General features: G+C 40.9%; 1 protein-coding gene across 8 annotated transcripts in view; it reads right to left on the bottom strand.

The window, feature by feature from the left end:
* The window catches only part of LOC140726615 (protocadherin-17-like), a 304,136-nt gene extending 278,449 nt beyond the window's left edge, over positions 1–25,687 (bottom strand). For 3 of the 8 annotated variants that reach the window (XR_012098682.1, XM_073043213.1, XM_073043214.1), the window contains exons 1-3: positions 22,062–25,682; positions 1,316–1,374; positions 1,024–1,196 (exon numbers count right to left, since the gene is read on the bottom strand). Coding sequence is in view for 7 of the 8 variants with exons in the window: in XM_073043213.1 (XP_072899314.1) it covers positions 1,024–1,196; positions 1,316–1,374; positions 22,062–24,536 (2,707 nt within the window). In the remaining variant the exon portion in view is untranslated. Of the gene's footprint in view, positions 1–1,023; positions 1,197–1,315; positions 1,375–22,061 lie in introns of all 8 variants that reach the window. The other 5 variants (XM_073043211.1, XM_073043212.1, XM_073043210.1 and 2 more) reach the window with 3 other exon arrangements.
* Between the last annotated feature and the right edge of the window lie 1,009 nt (positions 25,688–26,696).

Below are 26,696 nucleotides of genomic sequence, written 5' to 3'. Positions count from 1 at the left end.
TGACAAAATTATCCTTGCGATTAAACTGAATAATTTTGAATAATAGCAGATGCTTCTTTGCTGTCTAGACCCAGTTTGCAGGATTTCTAAATATAAAAATGAGTTGGCTTGAATGCTAAACCTCAGGTAAGTTTTGTGGGAGCTGCACACAGGTTAATGGGTAATAGATAAGTATGAATTGGTTGTGGCCAATCACACTATTGTGGAGCAGAGTAGCAAACATCTAAGTAACTGAAGTGAACTTAACTCCTTGCTCATGGGCCTTTAATAACTGTTAATGAAGCTGAACTGCAAAAATACTTCTAGCGATCCCGAATCAGGTGTCCCTTAGTCATACGAACAAGGAGTCTATGGCTTCTTTAGCTAACTAGTGGGTAAATGTGAATAACATCTGAGCAACCTAGAACTGGACCCACTCACTCACTCAGTGAGCTTGAGGTTGGCTCGTAAAATAAGACTGCAAACATACTTTCAGGAACAATGGAGCAATTTTTAGTTTATCTCTCAATTGTATGCAAGAAATATTTAAAAAACATATTTATTTAAAACTAATTTATCAACATGACAGTCAGGGTAGAGTTTACAAATCCGATCAACACAGCTCTGAAATATGGGAATGTACCTCAATTATTGGGTGTAGCAAGGTCAGCACATTCAGCAGTGTTTCCCACTCATTGTCCATGGAAAATATTATCTAACCTCTATGACTGATTTCCTCGTCATCCTCCATCACAAAAACTCCAAAATTAAGTTGTGTATTTTCAAATTCTACTCTCCAGCTCTTCTAGCCAAGGAACTTTCATCTGGTTCCGAATGAATAAAATTAACTGATTACTGGGACCATAAGTTATTAACAAAAATCTATTCAGCATTATTTTATTCAATGATCTCTCTCCATCACTAACTGTAAAATAATCCATCTCTACGTTGTTTTACTGGGAAACAAAACATCAAATTTCCTCTGCAAAGATGTTCAGTGAGCTTATAGCTTTTCAATTTTGAGTCATTACAGCTTTAACTAACCTTGTTCAGGGACTGGGGGTTTAGCTGTCGTAGATTTTATCTTGAGAGCATCTTTGGCAGACATGTCACAGCAGGAGCCTTTATTAGTGTCTTGATCGCTGTCGGCTTGGTCACTATCTCCATGTCCACTGTCCCTCAAACTCACCCTCTCTGGATCTTTAAATGTGGAATTACTGGAACAAAAGACACCACTATTCTTCACCACATCAATTTTGAGTAATTTGGTCTGACTGAACAATACAGACAGGAATGCAAATAAGAGTAAGTAAGACAGATATTTAATAGGACTTACCTTTGAACGAACTGCTGCCTGCTGCCCATGTAATTGGGCTCTGCGGGAAAATTGTCTGTCTGTGAAGAACAGATGAAGAAATTTAAGTGTATTGGTACATATTAAAATATCCTAGAGCGAAGCAAAATTTCCTACAGGCAAATGATTAATAATTCAAAAAGTCCATTTTATCTTTTGATTTATACACTATAATTGTCTCTAAAAGACCCTAGTTCTATAATTGCACATCCTAAATAAACAGATTACTACAGGGCAAGAATTTTACTGGGTTAAACAATGCAACTTTGTTCTCTGGAATTTGAATTAGAGCCAGTATGAAGATAGCTTCTTAATCATCACCAAACAAAGCGGGGATGGAAATTTCAATTAATTACTTTTAACTTTAACACAATTGACAAAAATGTCTTGTAAAACAGAAAATTATCACTTTTCACTTTAGAATATCTTCATTGTTCCATTAGTTTCAGATGTAATTATATACTTTACAGAATTGGAATGACAGTTTTCATCTGCAAACCACACAGGGGCTAATACATGCAAAATTCTTGTCTTCAGTTTGGCATAGGAAAAAGATCAAGAAGATCAATTTCTTTCATGTAAAATACAAATGCAGTACATTAAATATAATACCATTTTAAAGCATTAACACTTACACTCCCTCATTCTTCCTTGGAATATTTGTTTATTAAATATCTGATATAACTTATTTATGTTTTATACACACCCCATAACTTGAAGAGTTTAGCCATTTAATACACTGACATTTGGTTGCTGTATTTTAATAATTAGATAGTCTGGTAACTAGATATCCTGTTGCACATTTTGCAGAAATGCAATTTGGCATATAGACCAAATTTGCAGGTTATTAGCAACCACAGAACACAGCCTAAACAGAGAGGATAAAAATTACATTTTTAAGTGGCAGGTGTCTCACAAGTCAATAATTCAGCCTTGGTCACCAAAGCCAGCTGGTTCAGCTAATTATTAGCTATAAATTATATCCTGTTCAATTCCTTTTATTTCTATTAGAATGGTGTTAATTGTAGAATAGTATTTGACACATAGTTGTTATCCTTTCAATTTTGGATATTGCTGCCTGGACTAACTTTCCAGTACTGAAATTAAGAATGCCAGTTCAATCTTATATTCTAGTATTGGCCTAGACAGCTTTATGGCCAGCTGAACTACCACCCTGTTATGGCTGTCCATGTGAAGGTCACACAAGCATTAACCGATTTTGCCTTGGGTTCATTACAGATTAAAGGAATTTTCTAGCACTAATTAGCTATGCATGTCACAATGTGTTCTCAGGTGACAGATCCTCATGGCATACAAGGTCTCTTCAACTAGAAGCCAAACAAAAGTGGCAGCCTTCCAAATGCCCTGGAGTTATTTGGATGTCTTCTTCTCAGAGAGAGGGTCACTATCATGCCAGGAAAATGCATGTGATCTGTGACTCCATACTAAAATTATATTAACAATCGTCTTTATGCCCAGCAGTCAATTCTTCCTAAGAAAGCATCAATTTCTCTTCAGCCTCCACAAAAATAGAAAGGGTACTAACTTTACATTTTCATAACTACTATCAGTCTTAGGTACACATTGTTTCTACCCATAAGTGAAATTCCATTACTGAATTTTCTGGGGTATACACAAATATGTACAGTATGTGCTCGGACTGTTCCAGCTCACATGACCAAAACATGAACATTTATCTCATCAAAATATCATGGCATATGTAAAAGCATGAACCTTTGAGACATGCATCAGCTTTTTTCCCCTCTTTTTCACTACTTATTTAAATATATGTATAATACAGATAGACATTTATTATAACTCAGTATTCATTATTAGGCATTGCTTTGTACTGCTGCCACATAGCAAAAAATTCACAACATATGTCAGTGATACTAAACCCGATTCTGAACTGTAACCTAACAACTCCTTGTGTTCCTTTATTTCTACATTCAACCAAAGTTCTGCTAAACTACATAAATGTACCCATTCAGTTTTCCAGCCTTTCCATTATTTCTCCTTCATAAATTGTTTATATTGTATGTTTCAGGTTCCTGTTGGCGACTTGTAAGCAGGGTCTTGTTCTAAACTAGCCCTGATGAGCCAGTTCATGGTCCTGTTCACCATTCAGAACATCTCAGTTGAAAAGAGAGGAATAGAAAGATAATTTCCTGATTTCAATAGTTCACCTTCCTTTGGCCTTTATAATGAAAGCTTCCACAGAGCACATGAACCCGATGGGTTGGAACAAAGGACTTTTATTGCTCGTTAATTCTCCTACCCATTAGTTAATCTTTTCAGAAAAGCCATGCACATTTCAGCAAAATGTTATCACTGTTGTCATCAATACCAATTATATCTTTGGAAACATTCTCAAAAGCTGTGAGAGCCAGATTTATAGCAGAGTAAGTTTATCCATTATTTTACATGGAACACAAAGTTCTACAAAATATGAGCTCAGATTTGAGGGAAATGAGAAATACTGAAATTTTTAAACTACTATACTACTGCCCATGTGCTTTGTACGCAGTAAGGTTTAAATAATTCAAGATTAAATAAGTTAAAAAGAGTTTTACACATTGAAGTCTAAACCACTTAGAAGTTTACTGAACAAAAAATGTTGTCAGAAATACACAGTGGTGGAGAATCATTTTATGGTGTCTTTATCCATTTGGAACATGGAATATGTCAAATTGTATTACAATATTGGAGTGGTTGTTGACAATTTTATTATTGCACTTTCTGAACATGACATGGCTTTTTATACATGTCAGTTCATTCTTCCATTACACGACCCAACAGCACCATAAAACACAGCCAGCTTGACTTTATTGTGGTATTCAGTGTATTTACATCATTCAACAAAGATAAATACTTAGCAGTAGGTATACTGTCAATGAAAGGCATGTTAAAATCCTATTGAAAGGGCTGCCCTGTCAATTACAGCACACGAGCGATACAATTGCCAGAATATTTCTGTCCATTTAATACAGTAGGTCATATCAACGGCACTGTCTTGTCAATAAAACGGCACTGAATCCTATTAATGGTGCAATCCCGTCAATATCATCTGACTTCTTAAGTCTTAACCTCTCCAATATCAGTAAAGCCGACAGAATGGGATTATAGGGTTACTATCTGTCAGATATATAGCATAAAACTTCATCAGAAATATGATATTTTATCGGAGCCCTGTCTGCTAAATTGAAAGAATTCCTCAATGTGTACATATGAGTAAGCTTGTAATAAGAGACAACCATCTTGAATATCAAATGAAGGAATATCATAGAAAAACAGAAAGAAACAAAACCTACTGTATATTTGAGTACCAACTTTCACAACTTTTTAAGATAGTAACTAATGAAGTACATTTTTATTTTATATGCAATCACTGCTGTAATGATGACAATAGCTTGCCAACAATGGGACTCTACTGAAAGCATTTTGCCAAGAACTATGTAGAAATAAAAGATCGGGATTAGGCAATTAAACTGAAGGTTATTGCAACGTTTAATAAGATCATCGCTGATACATGGTTTAACACCATTGCCTTGCTTTACTCCCATATCCTTTAAGACCATTATGTGTCAGAAATCTGTTATTAATAAAATTATAACTGGCTAAGGATTAATTGCTTTTGGCAGGACACTGTTCCAAATTTTTATCGTCTTATGCATGTGGTAATATTTCCTAACTTCACTTCTAAAGGACCTGGTCAATTTTTTAAACTATGCACCTATTTCTTTATTTCCCAATAAACAAAACTAAATTCTATCTATCTTTTTCATTCCTTTAATATTTGAAAACAGCCATATCACTGACACCACTGATAAGCTGGTCTTTTGAAAATGGCCTTTTGAAAAATGGCTTTTGAGTAACAAGAGTTTTTAAAGCATAAAACCATAGGGTCATTTACAACCACCTGAGGAATGAGACAGAGCTATTTGAAAAGCAGTGCATTCAACACTATCGGTCTCCAGTACTGCACTGGATGTCAGTCTAGATTTTGTGCACAAGCTCCTGGAATAGGAGTTGAATGTGAAATTTTCTGTCACAATGGTGGTGCTACCAACTGAGCCAGTAAATGGGCTAACTCAGCTGCGCATTTGAAGAGTCTACTATTTGGGCAAAATGGAAACTGTCAGCTATTTTCATAACAAAGAAAGGGTGACAGGCCTACATGAATCTGGTATCAGATAAAACAGATATTGTATCTACCAGAACAAGATGAAGGGTTGCAAGCAAGACCATGCATTCAAAGGAAATAAAAGTAAAAGCTGTGTGTATCAATCACCTTTTACAATCTGGGACATTGAAACAGCAATGAAATAACAAAACTGCCACTGAATATGCTTTAGTGATTGACACTGAGGGATCAAAGGTGGTTGGCAACTAGAAAGATGTCCTGACTTTACCGAAGTAAAGATCTAAGTGTTGACTAATTTATCCTTGACCTGTGATATTGAAAGTGCTTGTGACAGTAAATGTGCTTTTGAAATACAATGTCATTGAATTGTCAGCAGTGAAATACAATGCATAGCTGCTGGTACAGAGTGTTCAGGCAGTGTGTATCTTTATTACCTACATGAGAGACTTTCATTTTAACATCCCAGGTGCAAGACAGCTTCTGCAACAAAGTAACACTCCCTCATAACTAGACTGAAGTGACAGCCTGCTAACACTTGCAAAGTTCAAAGTATGTTTATTATCAAAGTATATACATGTCACCATATAACAACCCTGAGATTCCGTTTATTCCATGCATACTCAATAAATCTAATAACTATAGTAGAATAAATGAAAGACCACACCAACAGGGTGGACAACCAATGTGCAAAAGACAACCAACTGTGCACATACAAAAAGGAAAACAAAATAATAATAAACAAACAATAAATATCAAGAGCATGAGATGAAGAGTCCTTGAAAATGAATCCACAGATTTTGGGAAAAGTTCAGTGATGGGGCGAGTGAAGTTATCCTCTCTGGTTCAAGACCCTGATAGTTGAGAGATAATAACTGTCACTAAACCTGATGGTGTTGAATCCTGAGGCTCTTGTACCTTCTTCCTAATGGCTAGTGATGCTTGTCATTTAAAGGTTTTACGTAGTAAGAAATTTAAAACCATGGTCAGTGAGACCAATATTATTTAGATAAGATTGACAGCTTAAAGTCCAGAGATGCATTGTTACAAATTTACATTACTCTGTTTGTTCATTAAAAAGGAACAAGATGCTAAGGAGCAACACTACCAAAACAAGAAATCCCATTTCATAAAAACAGATATTTTTGCGAACAACCTCAGTAAGAGTGTGTATTATTTATCTATGGATGCTACATTTACGACGAGCAAAATTGGAGCAATTTGTTTCAATTGTCAGTGTTTTCTACCATTTCATTTCAGATTTCCAGCATTCAGCTCATCTTCTTCTAGCTTCCAAAATAATTTCAATTTACTTGCTTTAAATTACAATACATGCAAAGAATCTGCACATATTGCAGTGTATTTTAATCATTTCAATAAAGCAAGCACTATCTAAATCAAATGTAAAGTAAATCCTATTTAAATAACAAGCCTTAAAAACTCTGAAAGATATTCACAAGCCACCATCTTAATGAAATAATAAAAGTTGCACAGATTTTACTTCACTAAGATGGTCTGCAATTTATATTATAGCGGCAAAACAATTAGGTGTTTTACAATTCTGCAGTAGACTCTCAATATTTGACTGAAATCAATTATAATTGATTAATTTGAACTGTTTTCAAATAAATTTTTTCTTAAGTGTTTGTTGATAGAGAAGATTTTCAAGAGGTTGTTTAATGTACAAATCAAAATGAAGAAGGAAGCACAAACAGACAAAGGTCTTGGCCTGAAACGTCAATTGTTTATTCCCCTTCACAGACTTGCTGAGTTCCTCCAGCATTTTGTGTGTGTCATTTGCTCTAAGACTTTTCTTCATTTCATAGATGTAGAGACTTCCATACACTTATCAAACATTAGTGACACCACCAACAAACACACCTACCCCTCTTCTACCTTCCCAGTATTCTGAAAGGATCAAGTATCTGGGAGTACAGTTAGTCGAGAAGCTAAACTGGACTGCCAACACAGATGCCTTGTGCAGGAAGGCACAGAGTCGACTGTACTTCCTTAGAAGGTTGGCGTCATTCAATGTCTGTAGTGAGATGCTGAAGATGTTCTATAGGTCAGTTGTGGAGAGCGCCCTCTTCTTTGTGGTGGCGTGTTGGGGAGGAAGCATTAAGAAGAGGGACGCCTCACGTCTTAATAAGCTGGTAAGGAAGGCAGGCTCTGTCGTGGGCAAAGTACTGGAGAGTTTAACATCGGTAGCTGAGCGAAGGGCGCTGAGTAGGCTACGGTCAATTATGGAAAACTCTGAACATCCTCTACATAGCACCATCCAGAGACAGAGAAGCAGTTTCAGCGACAGGTTACTATCGATGCAATGCTCCTCAGACAGGATGAAGAGGTCAATACTCCCCAATGCCATTAGGCTTTACAATTCAACCGCCAGGACTTAAGAACTTTTTAAAAGCTATTATTAATGCTTTTTGAGATAGTGATTTAGATGCATATCATATTTTTTTACTGAGTTAAGTATTTCTCATTAAGTATGTAATTAGTTTTGCTACAACAAGTGTATGGGACATTGGAAAAAAGTTGAATTTCCCCATGGGGATGAATAAAGTATCTATCTATCTATCTATCTTTCATTTCTGCTAATACCCACTCCTATGCTGCAGTACTTTCTCAAGTTACTCCAGAAGGGGCAACACCAGCCATTTAACAGCTTCTGTCCCTATACCAATGGTCCAAAATGCTTCGTGCTAAAAGCAATTTATTTATTCTCCTTTCAACTTAATGCTCTGTACCATGTGGTCTCCTGAACAGTAGGAAGATCAAAAGCAAATTTGAATAATGCTCAGTGGAACACCTCCTCACATCTGTGGATGGCATGCCTGGCTACTGGTAGCCTGCTGATTTAAAAATCTGTCTCAGTTCCATTCTGACCTCTTGGTCCTTGACCTCCTACACTGTCATAAGGAAGCTCAATACAAATTCAAGCAATAGCCATTAGATACTCTCTAGTACTTTCTGGACTCAAGATGAATTCAACAATTTGAAATAATCAACAATTCCTGCTTTTTCATTTCAGATTTCCAGTGTTCAACCTATCTTCTTCTGGTAACTTCTAGTCCCCAAGTTGTTTCATGTCATTTGTCATTTCATTTCTCCCAAGATCTTTTTGTTCTTTTTTCTTTTCTTCTCTCCCTACCCCACCCCTTTCACTGGACCTCAAAACTAGTTTTGTGCATTTCAGACTGGAGGACATCAACCTGAAGTACTAACTCTATCTCTCTGCTACTTACTGCAGTTTCAAATATATTTTTATTAACAAGAACACAAAAATAACACAAAGGAAAAATTTTTTCAAAACTTATTTTGATCTAACTGAATGACCATTTGGCAACATGATTTTTCACTAAAATGCAAGGAATTATTTCAGAGTTTTGTATATTTCCTGACTACATTTAATGTACTCATCTTAAACCAATATTCTACATGTTAGGATGTGTCTGAAACCATCTATGGCTTGAAGCTGTATTCTTTATTTGATACAGTAAGAGCTCAAGTATTTAATCCATTTCAAAGGGTATTAAATATAATTAGTAAAGTAAAAGATGGTCTTTTAAATTCTTAAGTATTTAAACTTACTTTTTTTTTTACTTTGGCACAAGTCTGGAAATGCCAGATCTGATGACAAAACTATTTTTCTCATAAGCACTTTAAATATGAAATCATGAACATTCATAATACCCATACAATTAACTAATCCCCCAACCAAACCCAGAATTGTGAAAATCTAAAACTAAAAATGTTAGTAAACACAGTTAGAAGAAGGGTCTCAGCACAAAACATCACCTATCTATTTATTTCCATAGATGCCACCTGACCTGCTGAGTTCCTCCAGCATTTTGTATGTGTTGCTTTGGATTTCCGGCATCTGCTCACTTTCTCGTGATTATAGTTAGAACAGGTTTGTTTAAATGTGCAGTGGGCTGATGATACAGGGAATTAACAAAGTATTCTGTCACCATTGAGAAAGGGATCAAAATCTAAAGCTTGTTGATCAAATGCAAGTTCTTCTGTTGATCCTAATATGCCATTGTAATCAATATCAAAATAGTGGCATAACTTTTCTATCATAGTTCCAACAACCAGGGCACATTCGCCCTGAAGCTGCTAGTTCCTCTCACATCCTAAAAACGTACTAGTTTATAAGCTGATTAACAACTGTAATTCCCCTGCAGTGGAGATGGAAGGTAGGAGTATCACAGGTGTTGATGGGCTCATAAGAGAGAATAAAATAGGGAAATTAAACAGTTAGGATTGTTCTGACAGCCAACAAAGATCTGATGGGCTAAAAGGCCTCCTTCTAAGTCAAATGTTCATGGGAGAAATACAAAATCATTTGATCACTCACAACACACATCACAAAGGACCAAGTTCAAAATCACGGAACTGTCTATGAATTTGCAATAAATTACTGATCTGAATTTTAAACCTGTTGTTTTTAAATGTGTTCTTTATACTGTTTTAATAGAGGAGATTGCAGTTTTCCGCGAGACTTTCAAAACATCCTTGAAGCATTTTCTCCAGTCTTGCTGGAAAACTTTGATGTTGCAGGGATTTGGAGTAAAATCCTAAACACGAGGAAGTTTTGAGAGGGATAGATAGAGTTGACGTGAATAGGCTGTTTCCATTGAGAGTAGGGGAGATTCAAACGAGAGGACATGATTTGAGAGTTAGGGGGCAAAAGTTGAAGGGAAACACGAGGGGGTATTTCTTTACCCAGAGAGTGATAGCTGTGTGGAATGAGCTTCCTGTAGAAGTAGTAGAGGCCAGTTCAGTTGTGTCATTTAAGGTAAAATTGGATAGGTATATGGACAGGAAAGGAGTGGAGGGTTATGGGCTGAGTGCGGGTAGGTGGGACTAGGTGAGATTAAGAGTTCAGCATGGACTAGGAGGGCCGAGATGGCCTGTTTCCGTGCTGTGATTGTTATATGATTATAAGTCTACGGATGCTGGAAATTTAAAGCAACACACACAAAATGCTGGAGGAACTCAGAAGGTCAGGCAGCATCTACAGAAATGAATAAACAGTCAACATTTTGGGCTGAGACCCTTCTTCAGGACTGAACAGGAAGGGGGAAGATGCTGGAATAAAAAGGTGGGGGGAGGGGAAGGAGCCTAGCTAGAAGGCGACAGGTAAAGCCAGGTGGGTTGGAAAGATAAAGGTTTGGAGAAGAAGGAATCTTATAGGAGAGAGTAGACCATTGGAGAAAGGGAAGGAGGAGGGAACTAAGAGGGAAGTGATAGGTAGGTGAGAAGAGGTAAAAGGCCAATGAGAAATAGAAGGGAAGGGGAAGGAAAAATGCTTTACCGGAAGGAGAAATCAATATTCATGCCATCAGGTTAGAAGCTACCCAGATTGAATACGAAGTGTTGCTCCTCCACCTTGAGGGTGGTTTCATCTTGGAACAAGAGGACGCCATGACAGACACGTTGATACAGGAATGGAAAATGGAAATAAAGTGTTTGACCACTGGGATTTTCCGTTTTTGGCAGATAGAGAGAAGGTAATCGACAAAGCGGTCCCCTAATTTATGACAGGTCTCACCAATTTAGAGGAGGCCACATCAGGAGAGCTGGGCACAATAGATGACCCCAGCGGATTTGTAGATGAGGTGCTGTCTCACCTGGAAGGACTGTCTGGGACACTGAATGGAGGTCAGGGAGGAGATGAATAGGCACGTGTAGCACCTCGGTCACTTGCAAGGATGTGACGGGAGGTAGAATAGTGGGGAGGTACGAATGGACAAGGGAATCACAGAGGAAGCCAGGGGTGGAGGGGGGAGGGAAAGATGTTTACTGGTAGGATCCCTTTGGAATAGCAGAAATTGTGGAGAATGAGTTGTTGGATACGATGGCTCATGGGGTGGTAGGTAAGGACAGGAGAAACTCAATCACTGATAAGGTGGTGGAAAGATAGGGTGAGCACAGGTATACAGGAAATGAAGGATATGCAGGTGAGTGCAACATCGACAATGGAGGAAGGGAAACCCTATTGTTTGAACAAAGACATCTCTGATGTCCAGGAAAAGAAAGCCACATCCTGAGAACGGAAGCAGTGGAGCTGAAGGAACTGAGAAAAGGGAACAGCATTTTTACAGCAGACAGGGTGGGAAGAGGTATGGTCAAGATAGCCAAGAGAATCAGTATATTTATTAAATATGTCAGTTGGCAGTTTGTCTCCAGAGATGGAGATGGGGGATGAGAAAGGGGACAGAGGTGTCAGAAATGAACCAAATGAATTTAAGGGCACGTTGGAAGTTAGAAGCAAATTTAAAAAACTGATGAGCTCAGCATGAGTGCATGAAGCAGCACTAATGCAGTCATCAATGTAGCAGAGAAAGAGTTGGAAGAATGACCAGGGAAGGCTTGGAACACACACAGCTCTATGAAGCCACTTATTCTGGGGATCCAAGAGTCAGGCATCTCCTGTAGGCCAAAGTTTGATCAGAGTATTTGTTCCTAGGGATGATAGCCTAGCATGTTTAACAATAATGTGTTTTATGAAGTGTCATTAATATTGAGATGGTTTACAATACACTTCACAAAAACATTCAAGGAATGTCTGGAAATGATGGAACAAAGAAGATTAAGAATAAACGAGAACATGCAAGCCTGTAAAATAATTGGCTTATTTTGTCTAATTTATGTAGCTACAGCATGTTTGATTAAGTTTATTTAGTTATACATTGAACTATATCTGACTGCAAAGTCTACTCTACCTGCTGGGACAGAACTTTCATTAATGTGAACAGAAATAGTTGATTTATCTCTACAAACATACTTGGTCACTAGATCATTAGCTAATCTTAACTGGTCATTAACAATGTTGGCCTGTGTTTACTATTTACCTATTTTGTTCAAATCTTCATTGATTGAATTGTTTATTGGTGTATCAGTCTTGAAACTTCTTAGTGCTCTAAAATACATAATCTATTGAGGAAAGCATTCCAGACATTAACTCTCTTTTTTAAGGAGGGTTTTCTTGATTCTTGGGTGGCAGGGTGGAGATACATTTCTATCAAAGGAGGTGTAAGGTGCTCCTTCCCTCCGCTAGGCTGCAGGTCACCCTGGGGCAAGATATAGCACCTGCTTAGCCCCTGATCAGGGTCACGTGAAGCCATGGGAGCAGGCGGTGGATGGTCGTATGAGCAGCTGGTGCACAATCACAGGTCCTGGTTATGCAACCACTTACGCCAGGTAGGCAATCTCTGAAGAGTATTGATAATGTTCGCGGGCGCCCGTCTTGTCACACTGCCTAGAAGGAGGCAATGGCAAACCACTTCTGTAGGAAAATTTAGCAAATACAATCATTATCATGGAGGCCATGATCGCCCACATCATACGACTCGGCACATAATGATGGCGATGATTTCTTGATTTGGCTTCATTGATAGCCAAGCTTCAGTTTTATAGATAAGCTCGCTTGACTTACCCACAAAAGTAAATGCTTTCTCTGTAATTATGCTATAAAATATTTCTAACATCTTAAATACCCCAATCAAATTGAAGTTCTAAACATATCTATTATTGGAAGACTACAAAAAAACAGCTAGTTTAGGCCATTTGTCCTCAACGATGCTGTATGATTCAGTTACACAAGGTCAATTATCCACCTTAGGCTGGAGATCATGTGGTGGTTAGATTACATTTTAATTGCCTTTTCTAAATTAAAACTACAGCGGAGAAGTTTAGTTCCATGTGTTGTGCAACTTCTAGCACGTGGGACGTCTGAGACACTTGTTATGCTTTAGATAACCAAGTCTGCAAGAAGTGCTTCAAGACTGATCAGCTTGAGTAACAGATCTTGGAGCTTAAGAAACAACTGAAGGTACTACTATGCATCTGAAAGGCTAAGAGTTACACTGATATTATGCTTTAGCGAGCTGGTCTCCCTGCAGCTTAACGAGTTCAAAAAAGAAATGGGTGGCTACTAGGCAGAAAAAGAGCAATGGGGAAGTAGTCATGGAAACTTCAGAGTATATCTCATTGAAAACCTTTTTTTTTGTCTGCAAATGGTAGAAATAAATGTATCTGTGGGATGTCTAGCTAGAATCCAGATTATGGTAGTGTTGGTGTGCTTTCAGACGCATGGTTGAAAGCAGAACAGATTGGCAACTCAACACTGTAAGCAAATAGTATGAAATGAACGAACAATGAAATACTAGGAAAATTACCATTAAAAAGGAGGTACAGTACCTTGAAAAAGTATTCAGCCCTCATAGCTATTTTCAAACTTTACTGTCTCATTTTCTAAATTTAAAATATACTGAAGTAGGATTTTTTTGAACTAATAACATTATACATCATGTCAAATCAACAGAAAAATTCCAAAACCAGTCAACAATTTACTAAAAATTAAAAACCAAAATTGTGGGGCTGAAAATATATTAAATCCCTTTGTAATTATTATACTAACTTTCCTGAGGTGCAATACACTCTATTACTTAACCAATTCCCCCAATTTGTTGGAAGTAAAAAATTGGAGGATCACCTGAAAAAACACCCCCTCTATCTGTAAGGGCCAACAATATGGTAAATTTTTAACAGATCAAACCAAAATGAAGATAAAAAAGCATTCAAGACAAGTCGTGAAAATGATAATAGAGAAGCACAAATCTGGAGAAGGGTACAAGTCCATTTCAAAGGGCAAATATATCTTGGAAGAATGGCACTTGAAAGAGAGGCTACCATTGTGCCAACAGATATTTGAGTGAGCAGCAGAATTCAGCTGCTACAAGTGGAGATGAAGTTCATGGTTGCACAAAAAGGGTGTTTATAGAAGAGTAGCAAGAAAGAAGCCCTGGCTGAAAATAAGCATATCCTTGCCTGTAAAGACTTTGTAAAGCACTAATTAGAACAGGGGTTCCCTATCTTTTTTACGTCATGGACTTCTACCATTAATCAAGGGGTCAAAGGACCTCAGGTTGGGAACCCCTTCCCAACTGTAAAAATGTGGAAGAAGTTCTTTTCATCAGAAGAGAGTAAATTGGAACATTTTGATCTCAACACTAAGCAGTACGTGAGGTGTGAATCTAATTCTAAGTATCAGCCATGTTACACCATCCCTATTATAAAGTATGGTGGAGGTAGCATCGTGCTATGGGGAAGCTTTTCAGCAGAAGGGACCGGAAATACGGTTTTGGGATTGATAGTTCAAAGGTCAATGGGAAGATGAATGCTGCTTAATACAGAGAGATCCTGGATAAAAACCTGCTAGCCTCTGCCACAAAGCTGAACCTGGGAAGGAAGTTCATCAATCAGAAGGACAATGACCCAAAGCACACAGCCAGAACAACCGTGGAGTGGCTTCAAATGAAGAAATTGATGTCCTTGAGTGGCCCAGTCAGAGTCTTGACATTAACCTGATCGAACATCTCTGGCAAGACCTCAAGATTATGTCCAGTGCCGCTCCCCAACTAACCCGGCACAGCAAGGAGGAATAACGAAATCATGCTCCAACGTGTTGTGCAAAAATAACATAGACTTATGTAATAGCTGCGAAAGGTGGTTCAACTAAGTACTGAGCAAAGGGGGATGAATACTTCTGAACTGATGATATTTCAGTGTTTGAATTTTCAGTTTTTCATGCTTTATAATTTTCCCCGTTTTATTTTGGCTCTACTGTGAAAAAAAGGCGCGTGTGATTCACAAATAAAAATTCTCAGTTAGATTGATCAAAATCCCTGATTGTAATACTCACTTAAGTGAACAAAGGGTTGGGCTCTGAATATTTTTACGAGGCACTGTATTTCAACCCTTCCTGTGATTAAAGGTGCCTAACACCCACAGCCAGCTGAGATAGATTCTAGATTGCCTGAACAGGCAAGTGAAGAGACGCTTGCACACCAACAGTTCTCAGTTTTTACCAGAGCCTGGTGATGTGTAAAATGAGTGGTGTACAACACATTTGGTGGAAAGGCATGGATTGATCAGTGTTAGTCAGTATTAATTTGTTAAGAGGTAATTCTGATTCAATTTTTCAAAAAAGTAAATACAGTATATAGACCAGTTACACGTGTCATATTTCCAAACATGTAGAAACATAGAAAGATAAAAAATCTACAGCACAATACAGGCCTTTCAGCCCACAAAGTTGTGCTGATAATGTCCCTACCTTAGAAATTACTAGGCTTACCTATAGCCCTCTGTTTTACTAAGCTCCATGTACCTATCTAAAAGTCTTTTAAAAGACCCTATCATATCCACCTCCACCACCGTTGCTGGCAGCCCATTCCATGAATTCACCACTCTCTGAGTAAAAAAACTTACCCCTGACATCTCCTCTGTACCTACTCCCCAGCAGCTTAAATCTGTGTCCTCTTGTGGCAACCATTTCAGCCCTAGGAAAAAACCTCTGACTATCCACATGATCAATGCCTCTCATCATCTTATCATCTATCAGGTCACCTCTCATCGTCTGTTGCTCCAAAGAGAAAAGGCCGAGCTCACTCAACCTATTCTCATAAGGCATGTTCCCCAATCCAAGCAACATCCTTGTAAATCTCCTCTGCACCCTTTCTATGGCTTCCACATCCTTCCTATACTGTGGCAACCAGAACTGAGCACAGTACTCCGTGGGGTCTGACCAGGGTCCTATATAGCTGCATCATTACCTCTCGGTTCCTAAATTCAATTCCATGATTGATGAAGGCCAATACACCGACGCCTTCTTAACCACAGAGTCAACCTGCGCAGCTGCTTTGAGCATCCTTTGACTCAGACCCCAAAATCCCTCTGATCCTCCACACTGCCGAGAGTCTTACCATTTATACTATATTCTGCCATCATATTTGACCTAGCAAAATGAACCACTTCACACTTATCTGGGTTGAACTCCATCTGCCACTTCTCAGCCCAGTTTTGCATCCTATCAATATCCCGCTGTAATCTCTGACAGCACTCCACACTATCCCCAACACCTCCAACCTTTCAAACTATCAAATCCATGCTGGATCAGAGTAACTACTTCATCACTAATTTTCCTTCTACCTTTTATCCCTGAATTCTGAGCAACTTCCCCAGATTCTACCACTCACAGGCAATTTGCAATGGCCAGTTAACTTGCCAACCCATACCTCTTTATCACAGGAGACTAGAGCAGCAGAGGAAAATCATATGGTCACAGGGAGCATGTGTAATGAGAATTGAACCCAGATTAGTGGAGCTATGAGGAAGCAGCTTTACTCACTACTCACCTCACTTTTACAAAGTCAGGTGGCATAGTTTTACTTGCTGTGGCTCCCATGAGCTCTAACTTTTGAGCAGACTACCCAGAAAGGTTAGACATCATGGATCTACGGCAAGTCGGCACATTGGATCCTCGACTGGTTTGGTAATAGAAGGCAGAAGGTGAAGGTGGAAGACCGTTTTTGCGATTGCAAGCCTATGACCAATCATGAATTATGACCTTTTCAGAATGGCAGGCAGTGACTAGTGGGGTACCGCAACGCTCAGTGCTGGGACCCCAGTTGTTTACAATATATATTAATGATTTATACAAGGGAATTAAATGCAGCAGCTCCAAGTTTGCGGATGACACGAAGCTGAGCGGCGGTGTTAGCTGTGAGGAGGATGCTAAGAGGATGCAGGGTGATTTGGATAGGTTAGGTGAGTGTGGGCAAATTCATGGCAGATGCAATTTAATGTGGATAAATGTGAGGTTATCCACTTTGGTTGCAAGAACAGGAAAACAGATTATTATCTGAACGGTGGCCGATTAGGAAAAGGGGAGATGCAACGAGACCTGGGTGTCATTGTACACCAGTCATTGAAGTTGGGCATGCAGGTACAGCAGGTGGTGAAAAAGACAAATGGTGTGTTGGCATTCATAGCAAGAGGATTTGAGTACAGGTTCTACTGCAGTTGTACAAGGCCTTGGTGAGACCGCACCTAGAATATTGTGTGCAGTTTTGGTCCCCTAATCTGAGGAAAGACATTCTTGCCATAGAGGGAGTACAGAGAAGGTTCACCAGATTGATTCCTGGGATGGCAGGACTTCATATGAAGAAGAACTGGATCGACTAGGCTTATACTCACTGGAATTTAGAAGATTGAGGGGGGATCTTATTGAAACGTATAAAATTCTAAAGGGATTGGACAGGCTAGATGCAGGAAGATTGTTTCCGATGTTGGGGAAGTTCAGAACGAGGGGTCACAGTTTAAGGATAAAGGGGAAGCCTTTTAGGACTGAGATGAGGAAAGACTTTTTCACACAGAGAGTGGTGAATCTGTGGAATTCTCTGCCACAAGAAACAGTTGAGGCCGGTTCATTGGCTATATTTAAGAGGAAGTTAGATATGGCCCTTGTGGCTAAAGGGATCAGGGGGTATAGAGAGAAAGCAGGTACAGGGTTCTGAGTTGGATGATCAGCTATGATCATACTGAATGGTGGTGCAGGCTCGAAGGGCCGAATGGCCTACTCCTGCACCTATTTTCTATGTTTCTATGGTTCACAAGGATCAGTGCTGGTGGGGCCCTTACTGTTTAATATGCAGATTAACAATTTGGATGTGAATGTGGAAAAATTGTTAGTTATTTCACAGTTGACAGAATAATTGGTAGTGTTCTTGATGAAGGATAGGATAATCATTCGCTATCAGATTATATTGACAAATTGGGAAAATGTGCTATGCAATAGTAGATGGGAGTTAATCCTAATAAGTAAGAGGTGTGAGTATTGGGAGGATTGATGTGGCTAGGATATACACGATTAATAGCATAGCTGTAGGAATACTGAGGAACACAGAGACCTCAGGACTCAAGTCAAAGGATCTCTGAAAGTGCCGGTGCAGATTGGTAATCTCGTTAAGAAGCCATCTGACATACTTGCTTTCATTATCCAGGACACAGAACGTAAGGTATGGGGTTACTTAGAACCATATAAAACATTGGTTAGACCATAGCTGGAATACTGGCTGCAGTTGTAGTCAGCACACTCGGGAAGGGTGTGATTGCATGGAGACTCTACAGAGAATTTTGCTAAGAGAAAAGAGTTTTTTCAGCCAGAGGGTGTTTGGAATATGAATGTATTCCTGAAAGTATGACGGAAACAGAGATAGTCACAACACTTAAAAAGAATCTTGACAAGAACCTGAATCATCAAGGCCAAGTGGTGGAAATCAGAATTGTGCTGTATCACCAGATGGGCTGAAGGCCTGTATCAGTGCTGTGTACTCTACGTTTTTGACATTTAAAAACTAATATCCCATGTTCAGTTACATGATTTTTTCATCTGCATAGTATATAGGGTAAAAACAAATACACTACATTGCCACATTATAGACTGCGATCAAATAAAGATATTGTGATCGAATGTTATGCTGCAAATTGAGCCTTACTTAAAAATGTTAAACATGGAATGAAAATATTGTTAAATATGATATAAAATTCAGTAAACAATGCTGAACTTATTTCAATGCTTATTTATCAACTATCAATTTACATGATTTAAGAGTTTTCCTTTCTAAGTGTTTCCAATTTTGTCAATTATATTGAGAAGAAAATAACTAGACTTTGCAACCAGTGCCTATCTTCTGATTGAAGGGGATAGTGCATCCATTTTCTTCTTAGCAGGCATCTGCACCTGAAAGTGGACGAGCTGCTGAAATATTTTTGTAAAAGTTATAGTAAGGAACCATGATGCCCGTTAAACTGTCTCTATAAATGTACCTACACTGAAAATGTTACTAATGAATCCTGACAAGATTTACTGTTCTGGTTATCTCTGAGCATATTAAATATATAGCAGAAACAAGATGTTAGTCTGGCAGAATTTCACTTTGCGTGACTATAGGCTTATCGAAAAATAATGATAAAAGTAAGAAATTTACATAGGTGGTTGAAACTCCTTTGATCATTTTGCTTTGCAACAACCAAATACTGAAGGGTGCTACAATCTGCCATGCTCACTAACTGGCTATAACTGTCGGTCGTGATAATATTCTGCACCTATCCCCTTGAGTAGGTGGTCCCGTAGTACTTATTTTGAAGCAGCTGGGTGAATTTCCAGCTTTTTTGAGAAGTTTATACTTTCTAGATTACTGGTTATTATTTTATCGTGTGAATGCTATAATACTGATACTTATGTGATTCTGACGTGTGTAAATTTGCTGCAGCTTTCTCTATAAAAGAACAGTGAACAACAGTTCAAACAGTACTTCCCTCACGATGAGGTACTTTGTCATGTCCTGAGAATGTTACGAACGCTATAAATGCAAGTTATTTTTATAAGAAGTGTTTGGTGGATATATACATCTTTAAATAAAGCATCTCCGGAATTGATCAAACAGACAATTTTGGCATATGTTTGCTCCACAATGAAGGGAGGCAGAATCATAGCTAGCTAACCAATAAATTTCTGTGAATAACAAAGGTTAACAGTTGTTGATGTTTATTCTGTCAGCAAAACAAGTAAACCCAGTTTCATCTGTGGCTGCGCCCACTCTTGGATCAGAAGTTTGTAAGTTGAGTCACACTTCAAAGCCAAACTACAACATTAGTGTAATTCTGGGTGAGATGCTAAACTCAAGATCCATCTGCCCTCTCAATGGATGTAAAAGATTTCCTGACACTATTTCAAAAATGTTCTGTATAATTTTCCTTGATCTACAGGAAAATTTTATTTTTCAAAAAACAGTACTAATACACATTATCTAACTTTTTAAAAATCTTATTATTTGATGGGCTTATTAGATGTGACTGGTTGTCACATTTCCCACATTACAACAGCAAGTACTTTTCTAGTTGTTTATTGGTTGGAAACTTCTTTGGCAAATGTTGTGAAAAGGCCAAATATAATTCTTTCTGCAATACATGCGCTTTCAAGATACACTAAGAAAGTGAATTGCTTCATCAATGACCCTAATAGAAGCCTTCCACAAAGCATCTTTGTGAGTAGTAAAATAAAAAAAAACTTATTCAGTTTGTACTGGCTATATTTTGATGAGTTATGCCTTTATTACTCACTTTAAAAATGGTGTGGGCAATCATATGGTAACAAATTGAATTATCACTGCGAGATAAAAATCCTTTAAAAAAAATCCAATTTGATCATGAACTCTCCAAATGCTTTAATCAATTTAGGATGAAGTTTATGAATTTACATTTGTCTCTGTTCTAAGAAAGGGTGTAAGTACAATTTCATTGTATATACTTATTGGACAAACGGTACAAAGACTCTAAATGTAACTATATTCAATTAATAATGATTTATACTGTTATTTTAAATATTGCGATGATGAAAACACATAAGCTAGTAAGCAATAGTGAACAGGTACTTCAGGGATGGTAAGAATTGATTTAGAGAAGGCATTTTACAATTGAAGAATAATGTTCCTAAACGATCATTTCAAAGAATTAGACTGATTTATTCTTATTCATCTCATTGTTCCAAAAGATAATTTTAAAAGACGCTCAACTTAAGATGGGTCAGTTGCATCAAAATACCATATCCATATGACTGTAGCTCACCTAATGATAGAGCCAATATTATTGCAACCTAAATTTATATTATCAGTTGACAAAAAAACCCACTGAAAATGAGTTACGTAATTTAGATAGAACTGCTGCACTTATGGGGTCTGTCCTAAATGTGATTTCAGTCTCACACCAATTAGACTGACTTCCAACTATTCTTCACAGCTAACTAGCTTGCCAATTATTAACACTACACCATACTACAGAAATTTAGATTTTTTTCTTCCAAAAATGGACTTTTTTACTGTTATAAAACTAAATTAACTTCAATGCCCCAAAAGTCACAAGTCTGGGCATGTTTTCTTAATGTTCAAGAGTTTCTCTTACCAATTAAGAGCTATGTTGTGATAATCAAGCATAATTTCTTCACTAGAAGCCATAGTTTAAATATTAAAGCTGAATGCTAATGGTGTTAGAAAAATAAAACTGTTATTTTAATGATAACAAATACCTCTAATGTTAATAAAATTATCTCTAAAGAAATCATTGGCATATCAACGAGCACTTATAAAATGTATGCATCTATCATTTGATATTATTACCCCTCATTCTTTCAGTGAAACCATTATGTCTTTCAGATCCATTAAACTGAACAACTACCGATATATTTCTTTCAAATACCAAAGTGATTTGAAGCCAACTAATAAATATAAAAAATGAATTTCAAACAGGTTTGTGGAAGTATGCCTTGTTGATTAAGGTTAAATTTGAGGTAATCTGGTGAGAAAGCATAGATCTTTTAAAAAAAGGAAGAAGAAAAGCAAACTATTTCTCTATCCCTGTTAAAAGTTCAACTGGTGCTTTTATGGAAGCCTTATAACGGCCTTTATCAAGTACATATGCTATAGTGGCTGATATTAGTCATTGATCTCTAGTCTATGCAGATCAATAACGGAGTCAATGCACTTCACAAGAGGAAACACATTCTATTATAGAAATATTGACTTATCATGGGTATTATATACACGGGGCACATTGACCAAAACTCTTTGTGACACCAAGCACAAAGTGGTCAACAACTTTCTGAAAGCAACAGGTACTAGTTGAGATCAATAACGAGACAGTGTTTGGGCGCGTGAGCTTGCGAATTTGCTTTACCTGAATCAGTGACATTCTCGCCGAGGTCACTTCGGCTGGATTTGAGCCCTGTCCGGAAAAAGTGTGACAGACCCCATGGCCCTGGGGGACGGTGAGCTTGTTAGAGCTGGGCTTCAAGTACATGACTTCTGAGCGGGGGGAGCTGAGAGGCAGGCGCGTCTGGTAATCGAAATAAACGGGAGAAGAGGCCAGGGAGGGGCTGCTCACCACGTTCATGACATCCCTCTCCTCCACCTCGCTCTGGACCAACATAATGTCGTTCTTGTTGATCTTCTTCTTCTTGCCACCCTTGCCCAGGTGCGGGTGCGAGTACTCGGCGATCCTGCAGTTGTAGGTCCGGATCTCCTTGTTCTCCCTCCTGCACTTGACGGCGATGGTGACCATGGAGGTCAGCAGGATGACCGAAATGGAGCTGAGGGTGACGATGAGGGGCAGCGACATGTCCCAGTGACCCTCCTCCTGTGGCACCCGCTGCTGCTCGTCCTTCGGCGCCGCGCCCGCGTACGCCACGATCACCAGGCGCGCCACGGCCGAGAGCGGCGGCTTGCCGTGGTCCGACACCTTGACCACCAGCTCGGCGGCGGCGGCGCCCTGCGACCACAGCGGCCTGGCGGTGCGCAGCTCGCCGCTGGCCGCGTCCATGTCGAACAGGTGCTGCTCGTTGCCCTCGGCGATCTGGTAGGAGAGGCGGCCGCTGTCGCCGTGGTCGCTGTCGACGGCGCGCACGGTGGCCACCAGGTAGCCGAGGCCGGCGTTGCGCGGCACCTGCACCTCGGCCGTGTCGTTGTGCAGCGCGGGCATCACGATGACCGGCGCGTTGTCGTTCACGTCGAGCACGGTGACCCGCACCGTGCAGTTGGTGGAGAGCGGCGGCGAGCCCGAGTCTTTGGCCAGCACCTTGAACTCGAAGGCCTTGGTCTGCTCGTAGTTGAAGGAGCGCAGCGCGTAGATGGCCCCTTTGGACGGGTTGACCGACACGAAGGTGTAGACCGAGACGTCGGCCACTCGCGCGGGCAGGATGGAGTAGGCCACGGTGCCATTCGGGCCGAGGTCGGGATCGTGCGCCAGCACCGAGCCCAGGTACTCGCCGGGAATGTTGTTCTCGGGCACCTGCAGCACATACACGGGCTTGGTGAAGCGCGGCGCGTTGTCGTTCTCGTCGGCCACACGTACCGTGAACGAGCGGCTGGCGTTGAGCGGCGGCGAGCCGTTGTCTCGGGCCACGATGGTCAGGTTATATTCGTCGGCGGCTTCGCGGTCGAAGGGCCGCTCGCTCAGCACCGTGTAGAAGTTGTCGTAGTTCTCCTCCAGGCGGAAGGGCCCGTTGCCCAGGACCCGGCACTGCAGCTGCCCGTTGCGACCCGAGTCGCGGTCGGTGGCCTTGACCAAAGCGAGCACGGTGCCGGGCGGCGCGGCCTCGCTCACCGGGCCCTGGTGCACGGATACCAGGCTGAGGGTGGGCGCGTTGTCGTTCACGTCGAGCACCCGCACCGACACCTTGCAGTGGGCCGGGATGGAGTTCGGCCCCAGGTCCTTGGCCTGCACGTCGATGTCGTAGATGCTGCTCTCCTCGTAGTCGAGAGCGGCGCGCAAGCGGATGACCCCGGAGCGGGGCTCGATGGAGAAGAGCTGTCCGATGCGCTCGCTGGCGTACGGGCTGAAAGAGTAGACGACCTCGCCGTTGGTGCCCTGGTCCGGGTCCGTGGCGTTCACGTCGATGAGGAAGGTGCCGGCCGGCGTGTTCTCCGCCACCTCCACGCTCAGGCTGGGCTCGGCGAAGGCTGGGCTGTTGTCGTTGGTGTCCACCACCTCGACCCGCAGGCGCACCGCGCTCGACTTGGGCGGCTCGCCGCCGTCCAGCGCCGTCACCAGCAGCTCGTGTCTCGGCTGCTGCTCCCGATCCAGCGGTCTCTGGATAATCAGCTCGGGGAACTTGGTGCCGTCGCCCCGTGACTTCACCTCCAGGCCGAAAAGCCGGCTCGGACTGCTCAGCTGGTAGGTCTGCAGGCCAAACTGTCCGGTGTCGGGGTCGTGCGCGCTTGTCAGGGGGATGCGCGTCCCCGGCGCCGCGTTCTCGGGGATCTCGACATCGATCTGCTCGGTGGAGAAACTTGGCGCATTGTCATTGATGTCCAGGATCTCCACTTTAATCATGCACAGCTCCTTGTCGTTGGCAAAGACTTCCAGCGACACCACGCACTTGGCAGTCCGTTTGCAGACGGTCTCCCGGTCGATGCGCTGCTTGGTGTAAAGTAACCCGCTTTCCCGGTCCACATCCAGCAAATGGGGGGCGGAATTTTCCAAAACCCGAAAGTTAGGCTTCCTCGGCTCGGCACTCGTCGCCAGGCGAGCATCTTTCGCGATGTTGCCGATTACCGTCCCAGGTCCCTGCTCTTCCAGGATCGTATATTTCAAATTCTTCAAGGTCAGAACGCTAGTCCAGAGTAAAAGGAGAATCAGAACCTGCAGGTACATTCCCAGCGCTTGTTTTTTCTTTCCCTCTCCCTTCTTTTTGTTGGTGTTAAACCTGTTGATTTACAGCTTGGAAAACAGACGAACCGGCAGCGGTGTGAAACCATCGATGCATCTTACAATAATCATTTCCAAACCTTACTGAGTTTGACGACAAAAGAAAAAGTCTCTCGTCACCATCTTGCGTTGTAAATCCTTATTGAGGGTGGGGGTGGATTCGGAAAACAGCGATTCTGCCAATTACTTACTCCCCCTATTCCCCAAACCACTCAAACCTTTTGCACGGTTGGTAAGAACTAGCTCGGTGAAGATGCGGAATCTGGCGTCCTTCTCCCAAGTGAAATCCAAGCGCTTGCAAAATGCGGCGCAGCCGATGTACCAGTTTCAAGGCTTGCGGTCTGTTTCTTCCAATTTCATGAGATGCAGCTGCCGAAAATTTTGCATGCTGCACACACACACACACTCACACCGACTGGATGAATATCTGTCTCTGTGTGTGCGCGCCTATCTCCACTCAAAAAAGCGGCCACAGCTGCTGTCAGTGAATCGGACGAGGCAGCAAATAAAATTGACTGAATTTCTTCGACACACTCGAGCAGAAGCAGTTTTAAATCTGAAAGCTCTCACTGGCACGTCTCGCTTTTCCATGAAAGTCCCCCATCACACGGTCGGCAGAAACACAAACCTTTAGTGACACTTAGTGAAGGCAAAATGAATCAAACCAGTCTCTTGCTATCTGCAGCAGCCAAAGCTTTCGGTGACACACACACGCACGCTACTTTCCCTGTTGATTCTTCCCACTTGTGATGAGCAACAGTCTTGGGTCCGGCTTGTTCTGCAAGAGAGCGGGATGTGGGTGACACTCAGAAGCTTGGATGCGCTCTTTGCCTCTGCTTTTTTTTGGTGTGTGCAGTTGCTTTTTTTGGGAGGGAGTTGAATTTTTGTTGGTTGCTCTTTGTGTTGCTTGCAGTCGATAGGCGGGTTTTGGGTATGAACCTCTCGCCGACACGCTCCGGGTCTCTGCCTCCTCCTTCTGCGCGCTTCGTTAAAACATAGAGCGCTCACAAAACCCAAAGCTTCTCCGGCCAATGGAGTGTCCGCGTCCTTTGGCACCGCCCAATCCGATCACTCCAGGTTCGGCCAATGGAGCGGGGAAGTCTGGCGTCGGAGCCGAGGGGTTGACGGTGGGAAGTAAGGAACGATGAACTGGGATTGGGAGGGGGGTGATGGAGGTGTCCGCCAGGGAGCGAGCTTGCATTGCGCGGTCCCGGTGCTCGCTGGGGGAGCCTGGGCACGTACTCTTGTAATTTCACCCGCAATTCTTTATGAATGAATCGGTCTCCGGTTGCGTATGATTGAAGATAAAACAAAACTGTTATCAGAACTTTTATTTTCATTTATTTTCCATCGGAAATATTAGTGACAAGAAGTAATTTGAAGGCTGACAGCACAGCTTTTAGGTAGCGACAACAGAATTGGATGTAACGTGTGAATGCTAACTCCCAACAGCGTTTAGTGTGCGTCAATGCTGACGGCTGGGGGGGGGGGGGGGGAGCGAGGAATGGATACAATTTAACTAGCAAATATTTTCCTTTAAATGATTGTCACGGGGCAAAATCTTGCTACAATTTGTTTTCCTTTAAATAATCCGCTGATATGTACTAATGATGTAAACAGGTAGGAAAATGTTATCCGAGTGCGGACCGGGGAGTGATGACAATGGGAAAAGTAAATGTCTCATTTATCATCGTTCTTGTACGTGCTTTAACGGCCAAGTTACTATTGATGCTGGATGTGGCTATTACTATTTAAAGCAGTTTTGCTTTGTTCTTAATCGATTGGAAAACTTTTATGTTCGGGTGGAAATTTACAGTTTGGCCTGCTGAGTGTAAATGACTAACATTTGCATTAACCTAAGCTCGAAAAATTGTTTCAATAAAAGGTCTGCGTGTACTCGAGAAGTTTAGTAGTCTATGCTAGATCTTCATAGCGAGCTCGCGAATTCAGAAAGAATATGCAATCACAAGAGTTATCCTAAAAATAGACGGTGATGGATATCATCTATAATCCTTTGCAAACGCTTTAAGCAACCAAAAAAGTATACTTCCAGCTGTCAATAGCTAACGGTATTCTACTTAGATTTTAATATTAAAACCGCAATAC

This window comes from Hemitrygon akajei, chromosome 4 (genome assembly GCF_048418815.1).
Source record: "Hemitrygon akajei chromosome 4, sHemAka1.3, whole genome shotgun sequence".
Lineage (NCBI taxonomy): Eukaryota > Metazoa > Chordata > Chondrichthyes > Myliobatiformes > Dasyatidae > Hemitrygon > Hemitrygon akajei.
The sequence above is the reverse complement of the archived record's forward strand: the minus strand, read 5'-3'. Positions and strand labels throughout refer to the sequence as shown.